We start from the raw sequence: 24,692 nt of genomic DNA on the forward strand, positions 1-24,692 counted from the left end.
CCTTGGAGCGAGCTTTGGGGGCTACCAGCTCACGGAGGCTACAGGCCTGCAAGAGAGTCCTGACCACTCTGTTCTTGAGACATACCCTTGCAGACCCCCAAAGTTGGGCAATGTCAGCAGGACCAGACCTTCCCCATCACTCCCTCTTGTTCTTCTGCAGGCATCAATTTCTCTCTCTCTCTCTTTCTACACACACACACACACACACACACACACACACCAAACTGTCCCTCTACCCACTACACAAAGTAGAGATCCATAACTTTGACTCAGACCGCCAATTTGAGAGAGTCTACACACACGGCCTTGCATCCCTATTTCTTGCAAAGTCCACAGTGGGTTTGAAGAAAGACAGAATTCAAAACGCCGAGAAATTCCTGCCCAGAGGTTCCAGAGGTTGCAAGACTGAAGGAGGAGGGCCGGCAGGCTGCAGTCCGGAAGCACAGAGAACAAAGGTGCCCATGTGGGGACATGGCTTTGCGTTGCTAAGCCCACGGGTGACCCCTCAGATCTTGACCCTCATCTGGGACTGACAGAGCCCCTACTCCTTCATTCCCCCTGACTCCAGCCTTGGGGATGCCAGTTCGGCTCAAATTGAGGCTATTTTAATGTTCAGCTCTGGAGGTCAGGACAAAGATGGAGCAACTTCTCCAAAGACAGGCCTGGGGGACAAGGCTTCTTGAAGGTAATGGGACCGAAGGTACCTGAACCCTGGGACTGGGTGCCTCAGGGAGCCATCAGGGCCGGTAGGAATGTGCCCCCGTGCCAGGTTTTCCTTCCCTCTGATGGCGACTGCTGAGGCCTGGCCGCCGGCCCAGGCATACACTTCGCCTTGTGAGGGGCCGAGTTATTAAGGCTGAAGGCCAGAGAAGGTCAACTCCAAGCCTGAGCAGTGAGGCTGGGGAGAGTTGCACCCGAGCCTGGGGCTTTCTCCTCCCTGAGCTCTGCACAACAGAGAGAAACAAGAAAGGCTAGGGGGGACTGAAAGTCAAGGGGGAAAGAAAGCAGTGAGGAGGAAAGAAAAGAGCCAAGAATAAATTGTGTCCTAAAGAAAAAAATGAAGAAGGAAATGAAGAAAACCATGAATTAAAAAAGAGAAAAGATCAGGGGGAAAAATGAAGGGAAAAATGAACTGCAGGAAAAGAGAGAAGGAAAGAGAAAGAGAGAGAAGGAAATAAAGAGAAAGAAGGATGAAGGGAAAAAAGGAAGGAAGGAAGGAAGAAAGAGAGAGAGAAAGGAAGAGAGAAAGAGGAAAAAAAGATGCAAAATGGATCTTCGAAAAGGAACTTAGCCGGTAAGGGAGGAACGGGGGTTTTCTCCGAAGCCAGCCAGCCTAACCACAGCCCTGACTCCCCACTGGAAACCCAGTCTACTGGGGCAACTTGGGAGCAAATCACCAAAGTGGGGGGCCAGGCTTCCCCCCACCAAGACATCCTCCCGTCTGTTTCCTTCTCTCAGAGCTTCTTCCGAAGTGTTTGCTGTCTGGTTTCGATTCAGGAGGCAAAGTTAAATAACTGGCCGCCCTCCGGCGGGGCAAGAATGCAGTTGGGCTGGCGCAGGTTTATTGGGCTTCAGGATGCGGGGATCGTGCGGAGCAAGTCTCTTAGGTAAAGGTGGATATTTGCGGCTGTGTGCGCACGATGAAGTGCAAGTTAGACAAGTACGTAAACGGTAAATTCTGTAGCATCTAGGAGCAAATGTGTACAGTGTCCAGATGTGAGAGGGACTCTGATGGCGGGGCTGCCAGGGAGGCTGCGAGGTCCGGAGTAGACCAGAGGCCCTCCAAGGGTCCTCGGTCTCCCATGTCTCTCTTGTACCTGTTTGAAAATCTCTCTCTTGGGCTTCCGAGCATTCTGCAGTTTGCCTGGTATATCCCTGCTCCCAACTCAGTCCGGGCAGAGCCCGGTGTTAGTGAAGGAGAAAAGCAAAATTTTCCTTCAAGTTTTGGGTTGAGAATGATTTATCTGGGTCTCCAAAACAAGAGGAAAAATGCCTGCAACTTTCCCCGCTGGTGTGATTTTATTTTCCATTTCACTTGAAGAGAGAGATTTCTATACACCAACTCTACTATTATTTTATTTTATTTTATTATTTTACCCCAAACGGAGAGATGCTCTTCCTTTTTTCACTCCACCTTTGGAATTTCCCAGATGATTTCTTTAACCTGTTGGGGAAACTCTCACTTTCCTTGGAAAAATTGGGGTGTTTCTGGGGGCACGTCGAGAGCTGGCGCCAGGGAAACAGCCGCGGTTCCTTTCTGTTCGTTGAGCACTATATTTTCCTTCTTCTGTTTTCACATGGGGACCCCTAGTGCCCCAGCCCTCGGCCTGCCCTTTGGAACCACCGATCTTCCTGGAATATCCAAGAAGCGAGCAAGGGGCACCCCCCTCCGCTCTCTGGCTCACAGTCCTACAGGCAGCAGGAGGCCCAGTGCCCCGTCTCTGCTGTCCTTCCAGGTTCGGGGTACCAGGAAGAGTGCCAGGGCTCTTGGGGTGGGTGGGATTGGTCAAGATGTAGGCGCAGGCTGAGCCCTGTTCTGGCCTGCCGCCCCTGGATTTTTCACAGCCCCAAGTTGAGGCAAGAAGGGGAGCCCCAGAGACGGGCATAAGCACAGGTCTCTCACCACTCCCAGAAAGTTGGGAAAATGGTTTAACAGGCTGAGTGTAGCCACACAGACTTCTCTTGACCCCAACCCAGTTCCTCAGGGGCGCAGGCCTAAGAGTCTTGGCTCTGTGGGGTAGGACCGGTGGGTGCCTGGCAGCGGCAGCAGGCGGGATGGCCGTGGCAGCCCGAGTGCCTTTGAACGCCAGGCCAGGACAATAGGATGGAAACGGCCTTTGCTCGTGGCCTCCGGAAAGATGGAGCCCAAGGGGGCAGGGCTGGGACCCACATCCGACTGTACTTTCCTGGACCCGCTCAAATGCTCCCCTCGCCCCTGTCCTCACCCTCACGTCTTCCTGTCTTTCGCCTCCACTGGGGCAGAATCCCAAAGTCTGCAAAAACCCAACAAGTTATTCAAGTCTGCGTCCGCTCTCTGGCTCGGGGTCTTGTTTAACAGCTCCGGGTTTGCGTTTATCCTGCATAATTAGAGGCAAACATTTGTCCCACCGGGGGTCCTACTTAGGCTGATGAATTTGATTTCTTTTTTCATTAATGGGCCGTGTTTATCATACTTCTAATTATTTCAACTTTAAACACTATTCATTCTTGTGAGGAGGTGAGAGCCCAGGCAGGAGGCTCCTTCTCCCGGGGGGCGGGGGGGGGCGGGGATTATTTCCGTTAATAATGGCAAGAATTCTGAAGCCGCTCCAACCCCTCCCAGGGCTGAGGGAAGGAGTGAGTTTGGGATGGGGGTCGGGCTGGTAAGGAGAGACAAGTCCTGAGGCGGAGTGACTCTGCTCTTCTGTTGTTTCCCCAGCTTAAGTCTTGGGGTTTGCTGCTTTTTGAGAGGTAAGCTGGAGTTCGTCTTTTTCACCCTCCGCCACCGCCCTCGCCCCCTCCCAGGCTAAGCTCAGATCCTTCCCCTGTGAGGAGGCTCTTGGCAACCTTCCACCACCCCAGCCAGATCCCAGCCTGGCCCGGCAGAGGCTCCAGGAGCCCTGTCCCGGCCCCCAGCTGCTAACACCGAGAGAAAGCCGGGAAAAGCTAGGGTTGACCAAGCGGTACCTGGGTGTGAAGGGGAGGGCCCAGCAGACCCCCAAACAGGGGGCAAGGGCAGGGGACTGGGACGCCAATCTCCACGGACAGGCACACCAGGCGGGAAAATAAAGGAGATGTGAAAGAGGGGGGAGGGAACCCCCCAAAGCCATATAATTCTCAATTGCTTTGGTCTTTAATTTCATCGCCCCATAAATGAGGAAATATCAGTTCCCATACTAAATTTTTATCCCCGGCTGATAAATATGACGGGGAATTTTCGTTGGGTCCTCGTAAAAGCGAACAGTTTCGATCAAACTGGTGGGGAAAGACTTATGCAGATAATACAAACAGAGTGGCCATAAAGTCTCCGCCGTTTCCCGCGGGGTGGGAGGTGCGACAAATGGTTCCCTGGATTGACTGTGGCCCGGGCTGTCCCAAGTCTTGTCTGCGGCCTAAACAGCCTAACCTTGCCCCGGCCAACCCCTGTGCGGAGCCCACGGCGACCCCTGCAAATGAAAACACAAAAACATTTCTAATCTCCCCTGGCTGGCCCTGCAAGCGAGTCACACATTACACATTTTCTGCCAGTGTTCCCAGGGTCCACGGACCCCCGTGCCTCATCTCTTGCCCCCTGGATGAGGGAGTTCCGTGGATTTCCTTCCGAAGTCCTTTTCGAGCAGCCGCGGGCTTGGGCCTCTCTAGAAGCAATCCAGCCTCCGCACTCCTCCAGGCCAGGGTGCCGGGAGCACCGGTCCTTTCCCGGCCAGGCTCCAGCCCTTTGGAAAATCGAAACCCAAGGCTTCCTCCATGGGAAAATGCAGGGCGACCGGAAAGACAAGTTATTTTCCAGATTCCGTTTCCTGAGGAAGGGGTGGAGAGTTTAGTTCGCTTTGGGAGAAAGGCGATGGAGAAACGGAAAGAACTATTTAAAACACACCTTGTGTCTTATTTCTCGTTTTTCTTTATTAAAAAAAAAATAAAAACCACACAAACACGCTTGTTCCTCTTCTCCATTCACAAATGCTCCCCAGCTCATTCGCTCTGTAAAGGACACTGCTCTGGGTCGGATTTTGTCACATCTGGTGTCCTAGTTTCCCGTGTGATACGTGACTCCCACAAACCAGCCTAGGCCCTGAAGTTTCCCTCTTCCTCCCTGGGAGTATTCCCTGTTTTAGTGGGGGCAAGGTCAATTGGAAAGCTAGGGCCGCCAAGGCCTGGAGCAAAAAAGCCGAACTGACTCCAAGGCCAAAGGCTTCCAAGCCCCTGAGATGGTGACCCAGGAGCCGCCCACTGCCAGGCCCAGATTGCATTCCCCGGGTCGGGGAGCCGGCGCCTCTGGTCTCTGGCTTCCTCCTTCCCCGACCCCTAGATCCACTGGAAACCTCCTTTACCCTCCTGGAGCAGCCCTGAAATGATGGTGACCCCCTCCCTGGTCCACTCCAGACCCTGGAGATTCCCCCCTCAACCCCGACAAGGAACTTGTAACTCAACCACCTTCCATGAAGGGAGGTCCCCGAACTGAGCTCCCAGGCCAAGCCCGGCGAACCCGTACGCAGGAGAGCAGAAAGTTTAGTTCTGTTTGGGATTCCTTAACTTTTTCCTCCCTTTCTCTGCCCACTGGAGCCCTCCCCCCCAACGTCACCCCACACCCATCCCAAGGGAAGAAGCGGGGGCGAGGGCCAAGGAGAGGAAAAGAAGAGGTAAAAGAGAAGGGAAGAAGTACCTGAATCGTGTCTTGACCTTTTAATTTGAATTTGACTGTTTTGAGCCCCGAGTTGCCTTGCTCTCTCCCTCTCTCCGGCATGTCCCCCCTCTCCGCCCCACTCTCCCCAACAGTTACAGGCTGGTTCCCGGATAAACAAACCCCATTCTCCCTAGAACCCCCCCCCACCCTCCTCCACCCTCCTCCACCTCTCTCCTGCCCCTGCCGCCCCGGGGGCGCTTCCTTTGTTCCCGGGGAAGGGCTCCGGCGCCCCTACCCCGAGGCGGCTGCTAGGTGGCGCTGTTACTCCACGCTGCGCGCTCCGCCTGCCGACAACTTGACCCCGCTGACGTCACGGCCGTCTGAATCATCAAGGCCATTTTCAAATCCCATTGGTCTAGCCGTCACATGGTGAGGACCGAATGCGCGGATAATTATGGAGCTGATATTTCCCCCCCTCCCCTTCTTTTCCCTCCCGCCCCTCCAACCGCCCCCCCTCCCGGATGGGGAAAAAAAAAAGATGTCAGCTCCTCCGCTGTAGTATTGCTCCTTAAAAACCCCTCTCTCTGAAAATGACATGCCCTCGCAATGTAACTCCGAACTCGTACGCTGAGCCCTTGGCTGCGCCGGGCGGAGGAGAGCGCTATAGCCGGAGCGCAGGCATGTATATGCAATCTGGGAGTGACTTCAACTGCGGGGTGATGAGGGGCTGTGGGCTCGCGCCCTCGCTCTCCAAGAGGGACGAGGGCAGCAGTCCCAACCTCGCCCTCAACACCTACCCGTCCTACCTCTCGCAGCTGGACTCCTGGGGCGACCCCAAAGCCACCTACCGCCTGGAACAACCTGTTGGCAGGCCGCTGTCCTCCTGCTCCTACCCACCTAGTGTCAAGGAGGAGAATGTCTGCTGCATGTACAGCGCAGAGAAGCGGGCGAAAGGTGGTCCCGAGGCAGCTCTCTACTCCCACCCCCTGCAGGAGTCCTGCCTCGGGGAGCACGAGGTGCCCGTGCCCAGCTACTACCGCGCCAGCCCGAGCTACTCCGCGCTGGACAAGCCGACCCACTGTGCCGGGGCCAACGACTTCGAAGCCCCTTTTGAGCAGCGGGCCAGTCTCAACCCGCGCGCCGAACATCTGGAGTCGCCCCAGCTCGGGGGCAAAGTGAGTTTCCCTGAGACCCCCAAGTCCGACAGCCAGACCCCTAACCCCAGTGAGATCAAGACCGAGCAGAGCCTGGCGGGCCCAAAAGGCAGCCCCTTGGAGAGAGAAAAGGAGCGGGCCAAAACCGCGGACTCCAGCCCGGACACCTCGGATAACGAAGCGAAAGGTAAGGCTGCCTGGGCCGCGGCGGCCCGGCTGGGACTCTCAGACACTTGGTCTGCGTGGCTGGGGCGGGGGCAGAAGGGAGGGTTGAGCCGAGGAGGCCCTGGACAACCCAGGGAATGCGATCCCGGCTCGCGACTCGTGTCTGCTGAGCGCCAGGCTGGTGGCGCGTCATTTGGCTAAGGAAGGTAAGCGGCAGAGTGGAGGGGCCGGGCCGGCAGCGGCCGTGGGCGCCGAGACCCGGGAGTGGTGCGCACCGCGGGCAGCCTGCGGGCGCCTGGTGCTGCCCAGGGCTGATGACGGCTCCCGGGCGCTTGCTGGCTTTGGTTTGCTTGCTCTACGGTGGTGACTTGGGGGGCTGATGTCCCTCGTTCAGGTCAGAAGCTTGCAAAAAGCTTAAAATGGCGATCTTGGGCCAGGGACTAGGGAAGGCTTGGGAGAAGGGGGATTTCGCTTTACTGCGTTCTCCCAGTAGAAAATTATTTCCTTGGAAGCGCGATTTGTTTATGGGTCTGATTTGCGTGTGTGGTATGGGCTCCTGCGGTTTGGGCTCAGCCGGGGGCCTCGGGCAGCGGGGGCTGGGGCGGAAAGTGGTGGAGGTGCTGGGCTGACGGCCACGTCCCTCCCTCCCCCAGACGCCTGGCTTGGGGACGGCGTTGGAACAGGGCATTTGGAATGTTGTAAGTTTCTTGTCTCCCCTGTTAAATTTCTTCTTCTTTTTCTTTTTCTAGTTAAATTTAAAAAAAATGTTTTTTCGTTCTTTTCCAAAAGCAGCTTACAAATGAGTGGTTGGGAAATTTCTGTGTGCGTGGCAAGCGGTTTTCTCCTGAAAGGGAGTGTTGCTTTAGTTGGTTTCATTGTGATTTTGGCTGGAAAGAGAAAGCCTAGCCAGAGTTCAAGCTCAGGGTTCAAGATTCATTTCTGTGGCAGGAACTGGGGGCCTCCAGGACCTTTCTCTGACACCTGGAGAAAAAATGTGGAGGAAACGGGAGCAGTGGAGGGAGCCTGAGGGGACCGACTTTCCCTGAAAAGTTGGAGCAAAAGCATCAGGAAAGGCCCAACTGGGAGGAGAGGAATAAACCTGTTTCCCATGGCACTGACTACTGGAGGCTGTATATAAGTGGGGCTCATTGGATGTAGAGGCAGATGAGATCCTGAGAGCTGAGCAGACTGGGAGCGGCCTGGATCTTGTGGCGCTTTGTATATGGATGCGGCGCGCACGCATGCCTGGCGGCGACTTGTGTCACACTCACACACACACGCCTCTCGCATGCTTTGCGCACACTCACGCATGCCCGCTCACACACACACACACACACACACACACGCACTGTTTTGGCGGGCAAGGGCAGAGCCTTACTCTCTTGGGTCTCCTCTGCAAAGGTGGCCTTGGCAAACCAGCCCATAGAGAGCCCAGCCAGAAGATGAGCACGGGTGTGTTCATGAGGCTGAGGGAGACAGTGAGGTACCCACACCCACGAAGGCTTCCCTGTGACACATGTGCAGCAGGAAAGCTTAGTTCTGTGCCCTCTCCCCAGACGCTGAGCTTTGTTGGGAAAGAATTTTAGGGTAGGAAAAGCTGCGTCCTAGCCCCACCAAAAGCAAAGTCAAGGTTAACAAGCCTACCTCCTAACTCGAACTGCCCCCATTCTGGTAGGCTCCCCTTTCTCCCCTGCCCTCCCCACAACAACCTAAGCCCTTCCACCCCAACTAATCCCTCTCAATCTGCACTTTGCCTATGCCCTTCTTGCCTCCACTCCCCCCCCCATACGGTGTCTCCACCAGGCCAGAGGCAAGAGGGCTTTTGGCCAGACTTCCCAATTTGTAATTTCTCCCTTCCCCCAAAACCCAGCAACTCCAATGAGAAAATGAGAACCTTTAAACAATTTGGCAAGAGGCTACAGGTGCAGAGGTGGGAGCAGAAGCAAGAACATTCAGATGTCTTAAACTACAGCCTCAAGTTTGCCTTTTTTTTTTTTCCCCCTGGGGCCTCTTGGTTCCCCTAGGGCCCCTGCCTCACTTCCCATCAAGATGAGATCCAGGAATCTGGCAGTTCCATTTGGCAAAGGGGGGAGATAGAGTATAGAGCCACCAGCAGCCACCTTTGCAGGGTGCCCTTCTTGGGTCTCTGGACTCTGGTTTTTTTCCTAGAAAGGATGGCCAAGTGTTCTCCTGCTGCTTGAGGAGCAAGGCTGGTCCATTTCAGCAAGAATGTGTACCAGGGAGAGAAGCTGTCAATAAGATAATGGGAAATACACACTAAATCTATAGCATCTCTTTCTATCAATAGACACATGTGTACATATCTGTGTGTGTACATTTGTGTAGGAGTGTGTATCTACAGGAATATATATGTACATACAGGCATTCATATCTATAGAGACTAGACGGAGATTTCCAGGAGGCTGCATTTCCTCAGGATATCTCTCTCCCTTGACCTTAGGTCCTATGGCTAGGGCAGTTGTCTGAGGACCCCTCAGCATGCCCCAGAGCTGTTGCCCCTCACCTCCGCTGCCTTCACAAGCAACCCTGCTTCAGCCACTCACACCTCACACCTGGGGGAAATGGCCAGGAGAGGAAGAACTGGCAACGGGAGATTGAAAGGGGCAGAGTTGCTCTGTGGCACTTCAGGTGGGAACAAGAGCTGGGGGTGTGGTACAGGGACAGCTGCAATGGTCTCTGGCCATAGGGACTAAGGCGACGTCCCTCTGTCCCTCCACTGAGTTGAAAGGGGTCAAAGCTCTCTGGGAATTGCTCTAGGCAGCAGGGTGCACTCTGCACCCCCGTCTGGGGCCTGGGAAGCGCTTTTCCTTCTAGTTGGATTTTCCCAGAACTGGAATGGAACAGAGAGGAGGGAGGGCCTGGTGAGGTTGAGAGTGCTCTCCAGCGTCAGGAAGCTGAGGGAGAGTGGGAGTACTCAGAATCTGCTAGGTCAAGGTGGATTTGGGTCATTTAATTAATAAATGCTTTGGAGGCAAGAGCTTTCTGTCTTTCCCCATGTAAGTCTAGACCCCAAAGAAATTCTAAGAGCCCTGAGCCCAAGAGGACCCCACCAGCCAGGCCTGTGGGGTGAGAACAGCTCCCCTGTGCTCCCTGAGCCGCCCCCACAGCAGGCCGGCAAAGGCTGCAGCATGCTGTGAGGGTTTGCCTCTTCGAGGGATACTTATGTAAATAATGTTATTTTTAACAGAGGAGATAAAGGCAGAAAACACCACAGGAAATTGGCTGACAGCAAAGAGCGGAAGGAAGAAGAGGTGCCCCTATACTAAACATCAGACGCTGGAATTGGAGAAAGAATTTCTGTTCAATATGTATTTGACGCGAGAGCGCCGCCTGGAGATTAGCAAGACCATTAACCTTACAGACAGACAAGTCAAAATCTGGTTTCAAAATCGCAGAATGAAACTCAAGAAAATGAACCGAGAGAATCGGATCCGGGAACTGACCTCCAATTTTAATTTCACCTGAGCGCGCGGCCTCCCCTCCCCCTCCCCTCTCTCCCCACTCCTTCCTTTCCCCGCCCCTCCTCCCTTTGTGCCTGGTGGTATATTTTTTTTTCCTCCCTGAGTATAAATGCAACGCGCCTGCAAAAAAAGGCAAAGACCTCAGACTCTCCTTCCAAGGGACCTATGGTTCGTGCTGCGAAGATGCATCCACCTCAAGCATGAAAAATGGGGTGCCGGGATGTGGGGTGTGGTGTGCCCGCATAGATGAGGGTGGGAGTGTGGCTGGTGTGTGTGTCAACCCCTCACTCACCCACGCACTCACACACACCATCCTGTCCTCCATGCAAAGTTAAGGTCGAATCCACCCGATCATAGGGGGAAAAAGAGGAAAAAAAATCAACCAGAGAAGGTCTGTAATCTCGCAGAGCACAGTCAGAATCGCTCCTTCCTTGCTGCATCTCCTCCTTAGGATAATAGACGTTTTGGAAAGTTCGGCTAGTGTTTGTGTGTTTGTCGTAGCGCCCAGCGCCTCCACCAAACCCTCTCCGTGTCTTTACCTCCCAGTTGCTCTGAGAATCTGCTTGAAGTCTCGTATTTGTACTGCTTTCTGCTTTTCTCCCATCCTCCCAGCAGCCCCCACATTCCCCCCGCCACTGACACCTCAGAAATTCCATCCAGAGGAATACAAAAAAATTTAAAAATTAAAAATAGAACATAGTGAAGCAAAGACAGACTGCCCCCCCCTTTAAATATCGCCCTGTCCCTGTCTGGGAGTTGTGTTATTTAAAGATATTCTGTATGTTGTATCTTTTGCATGTAGCTTCCTTAATGGAAAAGAAAATCCTAATAAATTTCCAGAATCGTAATGTTCAAATGGGTGGTTTTTTGTTTTTAAGTGTTTTTTAGCAACACCCCCACCCCAAAAGAGGCTGAGTGTGTGGATGTGTGTGTTTTGTGTTCGACTCATCTCCTAGAGCCTTTCTAGAATGTCTCTTGGCGGGTTTAATGTAAGTGAGAGACCATAACGTTGATTTAAATATTATCCAGGTGACCACAATAAGTCAAGGTCATAAAACAGTAATGTCAGGACGGTCTTGGTGCGCGCGAGAGGTGGATTTTATGATCTGCAAATATAATGTGGTGCTGCAGTAAAAGATGCATTTAAAGGTGACTGGAGGAGGGAAAGAGGCAGAGAGCAAACTGCAATCTTGAGGAGCAGACGGATCTGATTGCCTGGGGTGCTGGGCCAGGCGCACCCCACCGCGGCTGGGGGAACCCCAAGAGCCCCCCACCTATCCAAAGAGAGGAATAAACTTAACCGCCGGAGGGGGACGAGGAGCTCAGCCACCCCCCCCCCCCCACACCTCGACAGCAGCAGCAGAAGCCCGGGCGGAGGCAGGAGGAGGAGGCGGCGACAAGGTAAGAGAAGCGGTTTCTTGTTCTTCTCTTGGCGGTGGAGTGGGGACCAGCGGCATCCCCAGGTGCCCAGCGGGCAGCGGGCACAACAGGGAGGAAGGTGTTTCGGGCGTCCGAGCCTGCTGAGAGCCCAGGCTTGCCTTGTGGCCGCTCGCAGCGGAGGGCAGTGGCCGGGAGCTCCCTCTCCTCCCCTCCCCGAACCGCTGCCATGGGGTTCGGCGGTTAAAGGGGTAAATTGGTGGTTTTGGCTTCTTTCTCTGCGCGGGCACTAAGGGTCGCCTCGAGGTCGACGCATGGATCTAGATGTCGCTCAGTCTGATCGTCTGTTGGGGGAAGAAGAGGGAGGGTGAGCTTGAGAGGGCTAGAGCTTGAAGCTTAGGTTTCCTGCTTTCTGCTGGTTTGGATCTGAGCCTTATTCAGGCTCTCAGTCCCCACGCTGGCTGGCCGCGGGGCTTTGCCAGGCAAGTGGCCTGATTGGAAGAGGCTCTGAAGCACAGGCGCCTTGGTTCCGCCACCCATAGAGGCAAGGAAGCAAAGCAGAGCTGAGAGAGGGAGAGGATCAGAGGGAATCCAGGAGGAGAGCACAGGAGAGCCAGATGGACAAGACAGGGGACCCAGCTCAAGAGTGGAAGAACACTCCAGCTTTCCCCAGGGCCAGGGCCAGAGGCAGGGGAATAGCTCCACTGTGGAGCTGGGGGCGGGGCGGGGGTTTGGCAGCTGGAGGTCCCATTTCACCAGAGTTTCCCTGAGCAATTTGCTTAGACCAGAGGCTGTTGAGGCAGTCAGACCCCCTACCCCCCCAGCCACCCAAAGTCTACTCTTTAGTCCTTAGGGAGGTTGTGGGGGCGGAAAGGGGGACGGGGCTGAATTTCTTCCTTCTCCAACCCCCTTCCCTTCTCCTCCCGATAGATGATAGACGCAAAGCCGAATCTCCCGCCCTGCTCGTTCAGCTGATCTGTGGCTTAGGTAGTTTCATGTTGTTGGGATTGAGTTTTGAACTCGGCAACAAGAAACTGCCTGAGTTACATCAGTCGGTTTTCGTCGAGGGCCCCAACCCACCTACCCCACTCCTTCCCTCCCTAGTGGGACTGCCCCACAGCCCCCTCCCAGATAGGGCAAAATGGGTACAGACTGAGGAGGGCAAGCTGTGACTGGGGCCACAGGACAAGTCTGGGGAGCCCCGCTTTATACTGTCCACTCCTCAGCCTGTCCCAATCCCTGTGACTGAGGGAGAGGAGTTTTTCCTGCAGCTATTGTTTCCTGGGCCCAGCTGATGGAGACAGACAAAGAAAGTCTAGGCAATTCCAAGGAAATTGAGGAATTTGAGTAAGAGGTGGCCTAGTGGGCCAGCTCAGTTGGGCAGCAGGGTGGGGCAGGATCAGGAGAGAGAAGAGCACAGAAAGAGAAGGGAGTCTCTGGAAGGGCTAGCTTTTCTCACCTGCCAACCTCCAAAGACAAAACCCTGCCTCCAGTTGGCTGGGGCTGGAGCTTCCCCTTAGAGAAGTGGAGTGCCTTGCGGGGGAGGGGGTCCCAAGAGTTGGGGAACTCTGAGCACCAGCTCAGCCACCTCCCCTTCCCTTTCTATAGCTCCATCCCCATGAGAAGGGCATATTTAGGGTCTTAGTAGGTTAGAGGAAAGCCATCAAGTCCAAGTAGAAACCCCCCCACACACACACACCCTACTGGGAAGCATCAGGGCAGGAACCTGGCTCTGGTCTCTGTGTAGCTGTCTGTGGCTATCAGGCAGCTGCCTGTCTTTGCACTGTGTGGAAATGTCTGCGTGAACGGAGGCTGCCAGCGCCCACCATTACCATATTGTTGGGAAGGTTGTTGGCTGATGCCAGGGGGAGGAGGGGAGGATAATGGAGTAAAGGAGAATCTGAGTAATGTGAAACTTCGCAAAGCTTCTTCCCCCCTCCTTTCCCCACCTGGTTCCTCAATTCTGGCCCTGGTTGCTAGAGAGAAGAGGCTTCTCTGCCTGCGGAGAAAAATGGGCGGGGGTCAGGGAGAATGGGGAGATACACCCCTGTTCTCAGAGAGACTGGGAAAGAGAAAACCAAAGGGAGAAGGACAGGCTCCTGGTTCTCTTACTTTGGAATTATTATGACTATTAAAGCATTATAAACTTTGAGACAGGGGAACAAAATTACGTCCCTGTAACAAAATGTATACACAGAGTTGTATATTTTCACAGTGGTCTGCTGGGGGGATTTATCTAACCTTGTATATGAGTGTGGGTCTCTGTTGCTCTATCTCTGTCTTCTCCAGACTCTCAAATTCCCAGTATATTTTTACAAGCATACTTTGTGTATTTTTCTCTCTCTCTCTTATACAAAGAGATTTCTTTTGACCCCAAGGAGGCTAGAGGAGAAAATGGGAATAGAGCCTTTCTTCTCCCTAGCTGAGTTTGCTAGTCTGTCTTTCTGTCTCTCCCCCAGCCCTTTGTGGGAGAAAATAATCTCTTCCCTTGAAGGGAAGTGCTCAAATCTCTCTATGGCTCCCGGGGAAATAGGGAGGTTTTCAGAGACGAAGGCCAGCTGGTGCGAGGCAGGCAGGGGCTCCCCTGGTTTGGGAACCCCTAGCAGTCTCTGAGTTTTCAAGCTGTCAGAATCACAGCGCCAGTTGGAGTGAAGGGAGTCCCAGGCAGGGGCGGGGTGCTCAGGAGTGCCTGGCTTGGAGTGTCCCTGATGGGCCGAAATTCACCAATGAACGACTTTTGCGCTTTGGGTCTATCTCTGCCCCCATTTCCGTTTCAGTGTTGGTGGGCTTCTGGGGGGGTGGCCACAGAGCCATGAGTCTGAGGTGTCCCCCTTCCCAGATCCTGGGGAATGGGGTGAGTTCTCATTGGGCCAAGGTGAGGGGCAGTCCGGTGGCCACAGTCCACCCCGGGGCCCTGGGACCATAGATTATGGCTAAAGCGATGGTGATTATTTATTCGCTTCGCTGGAAGGGAGTCTTCAGAAGAAACAGCGTGAAGAGGAGGGAAAAAATTATCTCTCTCGTCTGCGGATATTAAGATGGATTTTTATTTCTTAAAGGACCCTCCCCGCCGAGAGCGCATAAGCGTAAACTTAATATATGCTCCGCAGCCCAACTCCAGAAATCGCAATAAAAGTTAAAACCTCCCCTACTGGTTTTTTTTAATTATGATATGGGAAAGAGGAGCAGGATTTATAGAGCTGAACTCCCGGCGTGTGAGTGTTTAAGACTTGCGGGAGACGGAGGAAAAGGCAAGAGCTCGCCAAGGAGAGCCTTGGTCTCTGAGATAACTCGCGGGCTGCGGGGGCTCCGGCTTAGCCCGGCCGATCCTCTGTGGCCTCCCCGGGACCTCGACTCCCCGGCTTCCAGGCACCCTCCGCCCGGGCCCACGGCCTTGCCTCGGCTCAGAGAGGCAGCCTTTCTCGGGAACAGGTGAAGGGCAGCAGCGGCGGGGTACTGGGGGCTGCGGGTGGGCACTGGGCTTTGTGTGGGTCCCGTGCAGGGGAGGAGGTTTGCAGTCCGCGGCAGGGTCGCGGCCCGAGGGTGGCCCGGCGGGCGCCTTGGCTAGGAGGGGTGTCCGACCCGGCGCGAGGGCTCGGACAAGGTGGACTATGTGTGGACTTTGGCCGCAGACGGAGCAGAGCGGGCTCCGGGGCGGAGGCCAGCCGCGAGGCGGGCAACCGGATGTTGAGTCTGTAGGAAGGACCTTGAGGTCTGTGTGGTGTTTGGGCTGCCGGGGGGCGGCGGCCCAGAGTGTGGAGCAAGCAGTGCGCGGGGCGCGGCGGTCCGCGTGGGCGAGGCAGCAGGCCCAGCACACCTCTGCCGCTTGCCGGGCCGGGTCCAGGGCATCTGCACAGAGGCCGACCAGTGGTCAGAGCATGGAAAATAAACGCAGTTAAGGGTCTTTTTTTCTTTCTTTTCCACATAAGAGGTCCTTTCTCTCTCTCTCTCTCTCTCTCTCTCTTTCGGAGATACCTGGATTTGGTCCAGAACAGGTTGCCCGCGGGAGGGCCCCGCGAGCGGCAGCGCGCGAGGGAGGGAGAGAGGGAGGGAGGGCGAGAAAGAGGGAGGGAGGGAGGAAAGGAGGGCGGGCAGCGGCGGCTGCGGTGGCCGGGGCTTCCCTCCCCCGGCGGGAGGCGGCTGCCCTGCATCTGTGGCCGTGGGGAGCCGAGGAGCAGGTAACGAAGGCGCTTCCCGAGGCGGGATTGGACCAAGCCAGAGGGACCGAGTCTTCCGGGTCTCTGCCCAGCGCCCTGGAGGGGAGAGAAGGTAGGGAGATCGGCGCCCGCCCGGCCCCGCAGAGAGGCCTCGGGAATGTTGAACCTGTATTTGATTTTAGGCTCACACTCATGTTGTGAGTCTTTCTGCCTCCGGAGACGTGGTTTGCCTGTCTGTCTGTCTGAGACGTCCCAAACCCTAGGCTCTCCTTCCAAAGGCTGAAAAAATCGGGAAATTTCGTCGGAATGTGCACTTTCATTCATTGGATTCTCTGCAACTCAGCGGGGCTGGCTGCTGCGCCCCAAGTTGGAAGGGAGCTTTCCTCCAGCTTTCTGGTTGCCGGATCCTCTGGTTCCCTCCGCCATGGGCTCAGTTTCCGGCTCCAGGTTCGCGGGTTGCCCCGAGGTTTGAGGCCAGACAGCTCCTAGTCTGGCAGGGAGGGCGGGGGAGAGACTAGCGGCTCTGGCCCCTTAATTGTACTTCGGACCCGTATTGTCTCTCCTTTCGCCACCTCGGCTTCCTCAGTCTGGGCTCCAAAGTCACTGCAAATTTCCTTGCGACACACACACATCACACAAAGATCAGGTAACAAGGCACCCCGAGCCATGAGGGCTTCAGGCAGAGAGCACCCCCAGTTCTGGGGCCGCTCCTCCCTGAGCCACTCCCCAGGCTGGGAAACCAGACCGGGTTGGGGGAGCCGGAAATAGCCCGGTTTGCTGCGGGGCGTCAGGGTGGGGGGCCGGCGGGAATGCAGGCCGTGGCGTTGAGAGGGCCACGTTCACAGGCCCTAGGGGTTTCACTCCTGCTGGGCTTAGGGGCCTGACTCCTGGCGTGTAGGGATCCCGGATACCCACCTGGGGTGGGGGCAGGACGCGGTCTCCTCGCGGCGGGCCAGGAGAATTCAGTTTCTGCTTCCAGCGCAGGCCTTAGCTAGGAGGAGTTGTGTGTGGGTGTGTTTTTCCCAACAAAGAGGGATCAGGAGCGAGAAGGGGGGAATGTAGAGGGGAACCGAAGGGGGGGCGGGGAGGGGGAGAGGGCAGCCGAGAGGTGAAATGAGCCCATTTCAGGGGGAGAAGGAAAATGAAAGCAAATGGAGCACGGCCTCCTTCGCGCGGGCGGGTGCTGACGAGCCCGGGGAGCGGGGCTCCCTGCCTGCGGCGGCTGGGGACCGGGAAAAGCCTGTTTTAAATTTAATCCGAACTTGACGGTGTGGATTGAACCGGAGGGAATTTAAATCACTAAGAGGGAGGCGCAGGGCAAGGGGAGGGGATGACTCTAACCTGTCTCTCTGTCTGTCTGTCCTTCGCATGGTGGTGCTAGCCTGGTTGTGGTCACAGCTGTGCAGGTCTGAGGTGATGGAGTAAGGGTGCCCCTCCCCCTTAGGGGGCTCTCCTGTGCCCAGTGAATTCTTCTGGGGTGGGAGGCAAGCTCTAAGAACCAGAGTGAATGCAGAGCTGCAGGCTAAAGCTGGGGTATTCCCCCCCAACAGGGACTCCCCGTGTCCTCCAGTCCCTCGGGTTTGCCCCATCGGTGCTGAGGAAAATTGAAGGGCGTGCTGGGGTGTGAGAGGGTGTCTGGGAATCTGGCAGGAGACGCAGCAGGAGTAGGTGAGTCTGGAAAGACAAGCCCCTCCTTATTGGTGCCCCCACATCCACAGGCCAGGGTTTGGGGCGAGCCTGAAGTTCTGCTTCAGAGCCCTGACCTGCCATCCCACCTCCAAATGCAGAGACAAGGGGTACAGCCCACATGCAGTTGTGGAACCCAAGGGACCTTGGCCTGGGGACCTCAGGGACGCCCAGCCTCTTAAAGCCCCCCTCCTCGGGACTGCTGCTCTCGGCAAGGCCTAGGCAAACCGTGGCATCGGTGGGGAGGGGGCTGTGGGCGAGGCCTGCTTCCTGATCCACAGCTGTGTCTGGGCCTGAGTGGGGAGGGTCTGAGTTCGCGCTCTCAAGTGAAGGCGACAGTCTCCCCTCAGTTTCACGGGGAATTTGATGGCAGCAGGGAGCCTGGGCTGGGTGATCCGGACTGCCCCGCTGTGGCTGCCTCTGCTGGGTGGGCAAGCAGGGTGGGCAGGCAGCTCAAGAGTTGAAAAGAAGATAGTGGCCAAGGGGGGTAGGACAGAAAGGGGCATCTGTTTACAGCCACTTTGTCTGAGGGGCTCTCCCAAATAGTAGAGGCCCATAGGAAAGGGTCTTTAGGGGCGTCTTTCTTCTAGGAAAACTGAGGTTGGGGCAGATGGGCCTGGTCGCATGGCAAAGATGCAAAAGGAGGAGCAGGGCGTGAGACCTTCTCCTTCATCATGTCTTCTTTGCTCCTAGACTAGAGCGTGGCTCAGCCCCCAGACGCCTGGGCGGCTGCCTGGGCTGAGATGGGGTTCCACATCCTCCGGAGGCCTAGTGTACCCACCCCCGCAGGTCGCCTGGGAGGGGCACGAGAGGAGGCCTCTTCCTCCTTTGTGTCGGGACAGAAGTGGCCGCCGCGCCCGGAGCCGGTCCCGCGGCAAAGGCCCGGCAAGCCAGCGGACTGCACAATGCCACGGCTGCTCCCAGCTCGCGCCCTGCCCCGTGCTGCCTGCCTATCGCCGCCCTTCCTCCCTCTCGCTCTCTGCACGCCTTCGTCTCCCCGCTCTCCCATCGCTTTTCATCTTGCCCCCCTCTTTCCTTTAATTCTCCCCTTTCCTTTTCTTTTTATCTCAATCCTCCGTTTTCTTCTCTCTTTCCCTCCTTCCTTCCTCTCCTTGGGCCTGGCGCGTGTTTCAGTTGTTACGTTTCAGGCTCAGTCTCTCTCAGGCTCTGTCCCCTGATGTCCTCTAGGTCTCTGTCTGGCCCCGGGCCCGCTGAAGGCTACACGTCTCTGCTCAGTGCTGCCAGCAACCGCCCAAGAGCCGGGCAGGGTCCCCAGCCGCCAGCGCTGGGGGAGGTGCTGACGGTGTTGGAGATTTGGAGAAAGCCTCGGCAGGGGGACGGGAGGGAACCTCCTGTCTTTTCCTTGAACTAGTGAGGGAGAATTTTTGATTGACAGCTAACCCGACTCCATCAAGGCCAAAGAGATATTCTGTTTCTTGCTGTAATTTGGATTTCCCACACCAGTCCAGTCCGGGGGAGGGGAAGACAATCAGAGCTGAGGGTGAGGAGGCTGAGGCCCCGGGTTGTCTCTCCCCAGCCAGGCATTTCTCACACACCCCCCGTGCGTCGAAATCCCAGCCCCGCTAGACCGAAAAGGAAAGAACCGGAGAGGGGGAGGAGCAGGGGCCGGGGAGGAGACTTGGAAAGCTGGGGTCAGTGCTGCGAGCTGCAGGTCTACCCTCCCCCCCAACTCCCCCCCCCATAACACACATGCTACACTCTCTGGGACACCTCTCTGTAGCCCCCCTCCACCCCAGAGGAGATAGGTCGACAGAGATGCAGGAGAAAACCATCCTCCACCCTGGCCCCCAGCGTTTGGTCCCCTGTTGGGGACAGGAGTGGGAAAGAAGTGCAGGCGTCTCATGTCTGGGAATCCTTGTCCTTCCCTGCTGCCTCAGAACCTGTGTCTCAGCCTCAGCTCCTGCCTATTTCCCATAGCACAAACTGGGACTCTCTTCTTCTGACCCCGAAATTGCACCCCTCCTTCAAACTCACTCTGCCTTCCCTAGGGTGCATCATGTCTCTGGGGGATGTCACCTGCCCTTCTCCCTACCCCCCAGCCAACCTCCCTGGCCCCCTCTCTTGAACCCACACTGAGAATTTCCTGCTTGCCAAAAGCCCACCTTTACTAAACCACCATGGGGCAGTCTGATGGAAAGCAGAGGGCTGGACGACAAACCCCAAATTCAAGGAGGAGGGTAGCAACAAACTTATTGGGGGGAGGAACCGAAGTTGTCTGATCTTCCCTACAATCACACTGCCCCCTCCAGAATTCCTGCATCCGACCCCAAAGAAATTGCTTTCTCCCATCCCTCCTGCTTTCTCCCATCCCTCCGTTGCTTTTTTTCCGGTTCCAAAAACAGCCTACAATTTTATTTAATGAAAGACACATTTATGAACAATCAAATGATCCTCATAAAAATTTTATTGAAGGATGTAAAAACAAGCTACTTGCCCACGACCGAGGTCGCTCGCTCTCTCCTTGCCCGCTCTCACCCTGGCTCTCTGCAGACAGAGCCCTGGAGTGACTTCTTTTGGGGGGGCAGGGTGTCGCAGAGATGGAGTTGGGGGCATAGGAGGGTGAGCAGGAAGACGGGATGGGGACGCCCCACTTAACTTGTGCTGATCTCTCCTCCACTTCTTCAAGCTGGCAAAGAAAGATAAATAGATATAGACAATAAATTTAAAATAAAGGAGCTTGCATATCTGTGCCAAAGCAAAGAGAGGACTTCTGATGATAAAGGTGTATGAGGTCCGAGGTCCTCCCCCTCCCACACGCAGACCACCTTCCCCAAGCTGCCCTACCCCTAGATTTGGGGGGCTGAGTTGGCCAGTGGCAGAAGGACGCTCCCCTTTCCCTCCTTCCCTCCCTCCACCCCAGCTTCCCCAGTCCCCTCCCACACCCTCCCTCCCTCGCTGCTGCTGCTCCTGAAAGAAATACATACATACACACTATTTAAAAACGCATTTTTAAAAAGCCACGTTCCGAACTGACAATCGCTGATCTCGGCTCGCGCAGAGACTGCGGGAGCGTCGGGGCCGACAGAGACGGATTACGTCAAGAAATAGTTCCTCCACCTACCTCGGCCGGCCTCTCCGCCCCTGCGGGGCTCCCGAGCCCAGCTCGACCCTGGGGGTCCGGGAACCCTGGCTTCGGGGACTGGCATTTTCACCCCATTAAGAAATCCTCCAGGGTGGGGGCGGTGCGAGAGGCCATCTGCTTATGGGTGGACATGGGCAAGGGGGTGCTCTGATGAGATACGAGTTGTCCTGAGGGGGTGGCCGGTGCCTGGGGTCCAGAGTTCCGGACCCCCAGGAAAACGTAGGTCGCGGGGATCAGCAGAGAGAAGGGGGTGGGAGAAGGGAAAAAAAAAAAAAAAGCAAGGAAAAAAAAGCCCCTGCGCATTGATCCGCGCCGTATTTTTGGGTAAATACGATCACGTGGGGGCCGGGGAACCAATGAGCTGCGGGGAAAAGGCTGGAAAAATAATTACCTGCCTTGATTGTTCTGTGAGCAGATAAAAAGTACATATACAGTTCATACAATAATCTTATGTATGTAAAACCCTGTTACGATGTCGGCGACGGGGCCCATCAGTAACTATTACGTGGACTCGCTCATCTCTCACGACAATGAAGACCTCCTAGCGTCCAGGTTTCCGGCCACGGGGGCTCACCCCGCCGCCGCCAGACCCAGCGGTTTGGTGCCGGACTGTAGCGATTTTCCGTCCTGTAGCTTCGCGCCCAAGCCGGCAGTGTTCAGCACGTCGTGGGCGCCCGTGCCCTCGCAGTCGTCCGTGGTATACCACCCGTACGGCCCCCAGCCCCACCTCGGCGCCGACACGCGCTATATGCGGACTTGGCTCGAGCCGCTGTCCGGCGCCGTCTCCTTCCCCAGCTTCCCGGCCGGGGGCCGTCACTACGCCCTCAAGCCGGACGCCTACCCCGGGCGCCGCGCCGACTGCGGCCCGGGCGACGGCCGCAGCTACCCGGACTACATGTACGGCTCGCCCGGGGAGCTGCGCGACCGCGCCCCGCAGACACTGCCCTCGCCCGAGGCGGACGCGCTCGCCGGCAGCAAGCACAAAGAGGAGAAGGCCGACCTGGACCCCAGTAAGTTGGGAGCAATTTTCCTTTACAACCGGCGCGGGAGGGGAGGGGAGGCCGGGCGGGGGGAGCCAGATTACAGCCCCTCGGAGCAGCGCAGGGAGCGCGGGAGAGGGGCGAGGGCGAGGGGGCGAGGACTCAATAAAAGCGAATTACCTTGGGGAGCTTTCAGGGGCAGGAAGGTCTGAGAAGGGAGCCCAGGGAGCCAGGTTGGGAGAGGGCTGAGGGGGGCTCCTCTCCCTGGAGCCGGCTTTGATGAGAGACCCCCCCACCCCACCCCCAGCCCAGGCTTTTTGGCTCAGTCTCTACTTTCCAAGAAATGCAGACAGGGCCAGGGGATGGGGTGGGGGGTGAGGTTCATTTTATGGTTTGAGGTGGGATTGGGGGAGAGATGAGGACACTGGGGACAGAGAGGAAATACCCCAGGGAGAAAAATCACCCCTACCTCCCAGCCAGCATGGGGGTTCTTACCCCACCAGGGATTCATTAAACAGAAGGTGCATGGACTTCTTCTCCCCCCAGGAGCACTGGGTGAGGGGTCTGGGGGATTTCCCTGGGAACTTGGAGAAATCAGGACTTCCAGAGTTAGGGAAGAGAAGTGGGGTCCCAGTCTCCTTAAACTTGAGAGCCCTCTTCTGAGGGTCTGCAGGAAAGAGGGTTGAGAATCGGGCTCAGGGATGAGGAATGGGGGGGGGGAGCATCTCCCCAGGTTAGAGAATGATACACACACACACACACACACACACACACACACACACACACCACACACACACACACACACACACCACACACACACTCCCATCAGGGAGACTGGAGCCTTCTGAGTATTGCAAAGAAGGGCAGGGGTAGGTGGGGGGGGGGGCAGGTGGGAGCTGCTGGGCCAGAGAAAGGGAAAGAAGGGGAAACAGCAGGGGAGGGGGTACAGCCCCTGGGTGTGAGGAAGTGTCTGGGGGAGTCCCAGGAGGGGGCTGCAGGAAATCCTTTCCTCCAGCCCCATAAGGGGCCAGGGCCTAATTATACCCCTCTGAAGGCTTCCCTCCTTGCCCTCAGCTACTCCCATAAACCTGAAATTGGAGGCTTGGCTCCTGCAGAGCCTGTCCTGGGGCTGGCAGGAGGGGGGCACTGGAAGCCTAACAGGGAAGCTAAGATATGGGGGAGCCTGTCCCAAGGCCAGTAGTTCTCTGGGGAGAGGAGAAAGGCTTTCCCCATTCTAGCATCACTCTGAGAATTCGCCTCAGCAGGGTTGAACTCCGAGAGCGGAGCCGGGCGCTGAAGAGGGTAGTGAGGGGCTTAGGGACTCTCAGGGTCAGGAAACAGAAGTGCTGAAATTTCAGGACTAGGTCGTGGGCTGGGAGGATGGGAGGGGGCAGAGGAGGAGGGGGGAAGTGGGGAGGAGAGAGACCTCGCTATAAAAATAAAAAACAAGAGAGAGAAGCGTTTATGGGCCTATGAAACGGTTGGGAATTTGGACTTTTTATGAGCATATTCTCGAATTACTTACTCTTGAAGCTGAGGACCAGACTGGAGGGGCTTTGATAGCTTTGATTTCCTATAGTTTTAGGTGCTAGAAATTGAAGAGGGGGACGGTGGGGAGGGGGCAGAATGCAAAAGGAGTCAGGGAGAAAATTCCCAAAGCAAAATGTGTCCAAATTCAGGTTCAATTATTGCATTTGGGGAGCCTGGCTAAGTCTGGGGGTAGGGTGGCAGGGCTCCTGGGCTAGAAAGGGGCTCCACTGACCCCTGCCTGTGTTTGGCCCTCCAGGCAACCCCGTGGCCAACTGGATTCACGCCCGCTCCACGAGGAAGAAGCGCTGCCCCTACACCAAGTACCAGACGCTGGAACTGGAGAAGGAGTTTCTCTTCAATATGTATTTAACCAGGGACCGTCGGTACGAGGTGGCCCGGGTTCTCAACCTCACCGAGCGGCAGGTCAAAATCTGGTTTCAGAACCGGAGGATGAAGATGAAAAAGATGAATAAAGAGAAAACCGACAAGGAGCAATCCTAAACCCTGCCCCAGCCTGCTGCCTCGGCACAGCCAAGGGAAAAACAAAAAACCCCACAAAAATACCCCAACCCAGGCGGGAGAGAGCACGAAAAGAAAAGGAAAGAGCAAGATAGAGAAAAGCCAATCAGCTTAAAAAGGAAAAAAAAAAAAAAAAAAGGAAGGGGAAAAGGAAAACTCTTGCGATTTGGGAGGGTTCAGTGTTGAGAAATTGGTGTTTTAGAATTAGTTCTACCCAGCGAGGAGCAGGAGGCGGGGAGAGAATCCGCTTTCTCTTCTCCCAGCGCAACTGAAATAAATAACACACACAAATGTGATTTTTTTCCCTCCTTTCTTCAGAGAAGCCAGTACTTGAATTGCTATATTTCTATTTTGTTTCTGTATCGTATTTGGTCCGGGCCATCCCTCCCCAGGCCTGGGGTGCTCTGCGTGCAGATTTTGTACAAAAAAAAGACACCCACACCCACACAATAACAATTCCCAGCCCAGGAGCCGAGGGGCGAGGGCCCGGACCGTGCCGCAGGCTGGGTCGGGCGCGCAGGCCGGCGCCTCGGGCTTGTACATAGCAGTGTTTCTCCTCATCCCCAGCGTCCGTCCTGTAACGTGCTTCTGTTTGTTATGGTTAGAACAGCTCTGTGTTAATATATCGAAGTCACTTAAAAAACCAGAAACCCAACCGCATCCAGTTCTCGTTATTTCTCCTCCCTGTGGCTCCCAGGCTGCTGTCGTGGAGGAGGCAAGTGCTCAGTTCCTTTGGGGCAAGCTGGAGCCAGGGAAGGGGCTCCCTCTACCTCGGAAGGGCAAGTGCCTGCCGCTGCTTCCCACGCAGGGTGGGGTGGGCGTGAGGGCCCCAGGGCTGGAGTGGAGGCTGCTGAGGCCCGGGCTCAGCTTGTGCCTGCCCCGCCGGCTGCCTGTGAGTTTCCTGGTAGCTCGATGGAGTCCAGGGGGCGGGGGGTGGGGGCATGGCATGAATGGTTTTCCCTGGCTGTAATTAATTGTAATAATTTATGAGTACACGAGATCGGAGGGAAGAGATAGGTGAACATGAAAGTTGGGTGCTGGGTGAGGGCCCAGGCTGGATACTTGCCTGCCTGCATTGGTGCTTCGAGGGATGGCTGGGAGGGAGGGAGGATGTGCGGTGAGCGGTGAGCGGTGAACGGGGAGGGAGAAGGCTGAGCAGGCCTCAGGGAGCAGAAGAGGCACTGGGGACTGCGTTGAGAGTAAAAGGGAGAGAGAG

General features: G+C 56.0%; 2 protein-coding genes across 3 annotated transcripts; both read left to right on the forward strand.

The window, feature by feature from the left end:
* Positions 1 to 5,913: 5,913 nt before the first annotated feature.
* HOXC10 (homeobox C10) lies at positions 5,914 to 10,128 on the forward strand. 2 transcript variants are annotated; one of them, XM_088025617.1, is made up of 3 exons: positions 5,914 to 6,669; positions 9,104 to 9,197; positions 9,851 to 10,128. In XM_088025617.1, exons 1-3 carry the CDS (start codon positions 5,914 to 5,916, stop codon positions 10,126 to 10,128), a joined length of 1,128 nt encoding a protein of 375 aa, XP_087881743.1. The 2 variants fall into 2 exon arrangements, with proteins under 2 accessions (XP_087881743.1, XP_027981487.1); XM_028125686.2 differs by lacking the exon at positions 9,104 to 9,197 and having other exon boundaries at positions 5,914 to 6,664.
* Positions 10,129 to 20,919: 10,791 nt separating this feature from the next.
* HOXC9 (homeobox C9) lies at positions 20,920 to 23,458 on the forward strand. The gene is made up of 2 exons (XM_028125698.1): positions 20,920 to 21,457; positions 23,214 to 23,458. The coding sequence occupies exons 1-2, from the start codon at positions 20,920 to 20,922 to the stop codon at positions 23,456 to 23,458; spliced, it is 783 nt and encodes a 260-aa protein (XP_027981499.1).
* The last annotated feature ends 1,234 nt before the right edge of the window (positions 23,459 to 24,692 follow it).

The sequence above is a fragment of the Eumetopias jubatus genome, unplaced genomic scaffold (genome assembly GCF_037043125.1).
Source record: "Eumetopias jubatus isolate StellerSeaLion01/CBP00866 unplaced genomic scaffold, mEumJub1_p1.0 scaffold_8, whole genome shotgun sequence".
NCBI classification, from domain to species: Eukaryota; Metazoa; Chordata; class Mammalia; order Carnivora; family Otariidae; genus Eumetopias; species Eumetopias jubatus.